We start from the raw sequence: 6,000 nt of genomic DNA on the forward strand, positions 1-6,000 counted from the left end.
TGGCTCTGGCAACAGATTTGATTTGCAAATTTAAGTTAGGAAGAATAAAAAAATAACATAAAAGTTCTCACAGAAGCAACACCAACAACCAGAGATAGAGAGGAATATTAGTGAATGAAGGTGATGGAGACAGATGGGTAATATATGCTGAAGAACATACGTAAGGGCGAACTGAGTAGGTATATCTGAGTATTATCAGTGCACGGCTCATGTGTCTATATGGATCTGAGGGACAGAAAAAAGAATAGAACTCCAGTCAGACCACCACAAATCAAAGGTGGTACTTAACAGAAAGAAAAGAGTATTTTAGCCATATATTTAGGGGAGTGCAACAGATTCAGGTTTGCTTTAGTCAAGTTTAGTTTCCACTGTTTCAGTTTGGTGTAGTACTTACTGGTTTCTGTGGTAGTTCAGTTTTCTGTCTATAGGCTTAATTATGATGGCTTCAGAATTTCTGAATAGATTTAAAAGATTTTAGAACTTTCAGTCATGAAAACATCCCAGTCTCAAACTTACAGACATTTCCTGTATATTTTGTACAAGTTTTTTTTGTAGTAGTAGTACAGCATCTCTGTAGGTGATATGTAACCTTCGTTCCAGCTAAGTGGGTGTTTTAAGCCTGGTCAAACAGATAAACATAATTTTAGTGCATGTTTCTTTTACACCAGAGAACTCAAAGTTCATTCATTCATGGGTGCAGTTTTATTTTTAATCATGTGCATGAGCTGCTGCCCTTTTCTGCATGGAGCCACAGGGCAGGAGCAAAAACACTTCTGCCATTTCAAAGTACATCAACTGAACTCTGCTCATCTGCCACTCGGGTCTCGAGCTCCTCTTTATCGCCGGCGTCCGTGTGTGATGAAACTGCGGTCGCCTCATTACTGACTGTGCTGGTTAATACTGAGACTTTGATGGGCTGCTCAGAAGGAACAAACAAGTCATTAGAGTCGTTTTTCCACAGCAGAGGCACCAGTGTGTCAGGTCTCCTCTCCGCTGGACTTTGCATTCACTTCACATTTCTGTCTGAGCACAAAGGGAGGACTTAAAAAACTCTGCAGTGGTGACACAACATGTGGCCAAGATTTCATCAGTAAGAGCAGATGGGGGCACATACGGAGCAGGGCTACATAACGGTTACCTGCTGCAGAGTAATGTGAAGGGGCACGACAGCACACACGGGACTGATAATCAATAAAGGAATATCCATGATGCATTCTCTTCTGATACATTGTTGAAACTAGGCTGTTAATATTGCATCATAGTCTCCCGTAACAGAGAAGCAAGGGTTTTTAACTTCACTAAACATTTGGATTGTGAAGCTGTTCTGGTCTTTGCAGCTGTAGCTTTTCTTTTTATTTAAGGTTGGTTGCATGTGTCTTTGTGCTCCAACATAACTTCGGTGCCAAGTTGCGATTAGATTGACCGTCGTCTAAGGCACCAGCACTTTCTTACCCCAGCCCATAATATAATGGCTTTTCCTTAGATGCGAGACGTTCTTTGTCATTGTGGCATTAGCTGATACTGAGAGATAATGGTCCCATATTAGAGGTCTGGATAGATCAAAAGTAACTGGTTAAGTTTAAACACTAAGACGTTCGGGATTAGGTTTAGAAGCTGAAAAGAACTTTGTTAGACTGAAGCACTAACAAGTACTTGATGGACTTGAGGAAGAGCTTGTGGTTTGGGTTTAAGAAGCATCCTACACTTGGGGGTATACGTGACAAAGATCAGGACTAGTTAGGTCTAGTCAAAGGACCCAAATGGTTTATTTATTTATATTTCTTATAATAGTGGTTAAATTTAGGTGCTGTGAAGTAGTCCTAGTTTTCAGGTTTCTGAAAACTGCAGTTAGGTTTACGAGAAGATTGTGGCTTGGGCTACACAGCTCACAACAATAACCCATACACTCACTAATGATGGGATTTGAGGACAGACCCCTCGCACTGATCTCATAACCTACTGTGTCAAGGCACAGAAACTAAAGGACACCCTGTGCTCAACAGAGACACGACAGCGACAAAACTGCATTAATTAATACCCGAGGGATGAGAACGCGCTAGAAGCAGAGATACCGATCGTGTTAAATCCATACATGACAAATATCTGCCATGTGTTGGGATGTTTATTCAAGAAAAGAAATGCATTACACGTTACTTGTCATTTATTTCCTGGACAAAGTAAGTTGTTGCATTACTTTTGCATTAAGTGGCGTGAGATGCTTTGTGGCTTAATTGCATATGATCAGTATAAACCTTATGCTCCATGCTCACATTCTGACACAACTTCCTGTCCTAATGAGGCTGCGGATCACTAAAGTTCTTTGTTCTTCATTAGTAACATCTGTGCAAATCTTGATACTAATTTGTCACATAGAAGTGGACATCAGGATTAATCTTCCTGGGACAGATGATTCTTCCTGGAGTTTGCATGCTCTCTGTGTTGCTGCAAGAGTTTTCTCAAGATTTTCGAGCTTCCTGCTACAGTCCAAAGACATGCATGTCCAGTCAAGTTTGTACATTCACTTTATGACAGTTAAGATATCATATCAACAACTGTGTATTAGATTAGAAAAGTTCATGGTCTCCAAAAAAGGAATCCTTCCCACCTATATTCCAACCTGTTTGCATTCATCTGTTTGAAACTTTCCACCTGTTTAACACCAGCTTTAAGTTTTTCCACCTATTACTCAGTGGCTTTATTACTTCTCTTCACATTGAGACTTATTTTGAATCAAGTCTCTACATGAAAATGCCCCTGTAAGTTCTATAATGTCTTTTACTTATCATCAGATTCTTACTTTTTGTACTTAAAAACTGGCCAAATCGACAAGTGATGCTTAAAATTCAGTTTTAGCTTCAACGGGGCCGTCATTGGGGCCACAGTGTTGGAAGGAGACATTTTCATATTCAGGACACAAAAAGTTTTTGGTCTGCTTCACGATGGTTTAACAGGTGGCTATTATTATCTGCAGGCAACAGCAGTGATGGTCTGACTCTGCAGGGACAGATGCTGTTTTGTTGTTGACATCATATGTAGAGCTGCTATCATAATAAAACCTTCTATCAAAACGAAAAAGATGGGCAGGAGATGCAGAGACATGAGGGGAGATGCCCATGGTGCTCGGTGTCGGGCGTTCAGACTAAGTACGCTCGCTCCAAGGCGTTGTAGGCGCTGAAGCTGCTTCAGTAAGTGAATAAATCCAGGATTTATTTGTACCAATCTGCCTGACGACTGTCGGCACTCTGCAGCAAACAGAGAGGGAGCGTGGGAGCCTCAGAGGCCCGATGCAGGATATTAACTTTGGATCCACATCATTAGTTTTACTGAGAGGTGAGGCTGAGGGAAAGAGCTTCATTCTGCTACTGAAAAACAACTTCTACTCTGATCACTTTTGGTGATGACTCTTTTACACACACACACACACACACACACACACACACACACACACACACACACACGGTCTACTGCGGTAAACACTCATTCAAGCATCATTTATCCAAAAACTGGATGTGCAGCTGTGAAACAACTCATGGAGGCAATTAGGAGCCTTCAACCAGATCACTGTAGTTTATGCCAAAAGTCTTACTTCTCAGAGTCATAACTCTGTGAACAATATTAACATATATAAAGTGCGTCATTATTTCTGACTTCAGCCGACAGAATGTCTATGAATCAAACTAGAAATCTGAGGAATAAAGAAACTAAAGAACCTCAGTGGAAAAACCATCTAGTGTAATAGGAGGTAATACTTCCTCCATCCATCCTCTTCTGCTAGGCAATGTTTACTGTTGTTAATTTGTTAAAACATCACACACACACATACACACACACACACACACATTTATTATTGATACCTCATGAACTTCCTCAGCATCCACCAGGTTTCCACTCTGTGTTGGTGGATGTGACAGCCAAAAACAACAAGAATATCCATCCATTAATCAAATGAATCAAGGTAAGTGATTAGTAGAATACATTTCTATGCTGATATTTGGTGATTGTTATTGTTCATGCTGGGAGCATGAACATCACATCTTTTTGATTTGTGCAGAAAGAACATCTTTCACATAGAGCGAAGAGTCTGGAAAGTACACTGGCAAAAAGTAAAATTTTCAACATATGAAATATAAAAACTGAATAAATAAAAGAAACAACATGGACTCGAAGAATTTGTCGATAAGATCCAAATAGACTTTTTGCTATCTGGTTATGGATGGAAATAAAAATATCTACATTATGGATATCCAAGGTAAATTCACGTGAAATGTGGCTGATTAATTCTGGCCTTAAAAAGGTAATATTAATTCTGTTAACTGGAAACTGAGGTCAAGAGAAAAACTCACTGTTGAAACTATTAGAAGGATTTTCATCTGCTAAATGAAAGAGTTTTGAGATATTTTTCCTCTTTGCCAAACAATTTAACTATTTAGGTCAAGGTCAGATTTATTTATATAGCACATTTCCAACAGCCGATGCTGCACAAAGTGCTTAACAATAACAATAAAATTAAAAACTACAGTGTAATACAATAATAACAATAGAATTAAAAACTGAATTTAATAAAGACTTGTCTTTGTGTGAGTCTGTGTGCTTAAATAACTTTTGTCTCATCTCTCCCTGTCTTGCAGGAGCTTATTGATGCCGCCATGATGAGCACCAGCCTTGGCGGGATAGCGGTGGCAGGAGGAGGAGCGGTTGCTGGGGGGTTAGGAGTTGGACCGTCAGGACTTGGAGGGGAGAATGGCCGCGTGGTGGCCCACGATTTCCCAAAAGCCGGAGCTCAGGGTTTACCCTGCATGAGCAAAGCAGCCGGCCTGGGACTCTCCTCCACAGGCATGTGATCCTAGCCAAGACTCGTTATTGGACAAGACGCTTCTATCCATCTACCTGTTTGTCAGTCTGTTGGTGAGGAGAGAAATAGAAGGTACAAAGTAAAGAGAAAAAGGGAAGCATAAAAGAAGAATAAGGATGAAATGTCGGGTGGCAAGGGAAGTGAAAAAAGGGGAGGAAGAACTATAAAAATGGATGAATGGGAAAAGTGTTGAATTCAGAAGAGAAAAGAAAAAGATTAAGAGGGATTTGGCAGGCAGAAGGAGAAGTGTTCATGTTCACCGTGAATGACTGAATACTGTAGAACTCTGAACAGAGAGCACCTGAACAAAACACCTGAGAGAAATCAAGACAAGCAGCGGGGCTTAACAAACTCTAACTAAATGAACTGGAATTACTTTTTCTATGAGCACTGTCTTAAACTGAAGCAGCAGAGGGGGTTGACCAGCGTTTTGGTTGGGGGGGATACCTTTTTTAAACCTCTTCTTGACCTTCACTCCAGTCCCCTCCTCTTCCTTTGTGCTTCGTCACATTCACACAGAACACCATGTCCAGATCAGAGAGGGCTCAGAAGTTTGAGCATGAAGACCTTTTTCAGGAACGTGCTGAAGAGCAGGAGCACGGTGGGCAGCACTGTTGCCGCACAGCAAGAAGGTCCTGAGTTCAATTCCACCATCAGGCCGGGGTCTTTCTGTGTGGAGTTTGTATGTTCTCCCCGTGTTTGCGTGGGTTCCCTCCGGGTACTCCGGCTTCCTCCCGCCATCCAAAGACATGCAGTTAGTGGGGATAGGTTAATTGGATAATCCAAATTGCCCATAGGTGTGAATGTGAGCGCGAATGGTTGTCTGTCCCTGTGTGTTAGCCCTGCGACAGACTGGTGACCTCTCCAGGGTGAACCCCGCCTCTCGCCATATGACAGCTGGGATAGGCCCCAATGCCCCCCGCGACCCTGAAAAGGACAAGCGGAAGCGGATGGATGTGCGGAAGAACAGCTGACAGCGCTCTGATCTGTGATCTGCCCCAAGAGTTATATTCATATTAATGCAGTTTAGGAATACAGACTGATGTGTCATATGCTTTGAAATTGTGAGCGTGTTTATGTGGAGATATGTTTACTGGTTATGTTTAAGTGTCCTGCTATTGACACCTACATTTCAAAAATTCAGAGCG

At 41.5% G+C, this 6,000-nt stretch overlaps 1 protein-coding gene across 2 annotated transcripts in view; it reads left to right on the plus strand.

Annotated features, from left to right (window-relative positions):
• LOC102204572 (glutamate receptor 1-like) overlaps positions 1–5,510 on the plus strand; it is a 104,040-nt gene extending 98,530 nt beyond the window's left edge. For both annotated transcript variants that reach the window (XM_005753257.1, XM_005753258.1), the window contains exon 18: positions 4,629–5,510. In XM_005753257.1, coding sequence (XP_005753314.1) covers positions 4,629–4,841 — 213 coding nt within the window. In that variant the 3' untranslated portion in view covers positions 4,842–5,510. The remainder of the gene's footprint in view (positions 1–4,628) is intronic.
• The last annotated feature ends 490 nt before the right edge of the window (positions 5,511–6,000 follow it).

Source organism: Pundamilia nyererei, unplaced genomic scaffold (genome assembly GCF_000239375.1).
Source record: "Pundamilia nyererei isolate P.nyererei 1_Seehausen unplaced genomic scaffold, PunNye1.0 scaffold00416, whole genome shotgun sequence".
NCBI lineage: Eukaryota > Metazoa > Chordata > Actinopteri > Cichliformes > Cichlidae > Pundamilia > Pundamilia nyererei.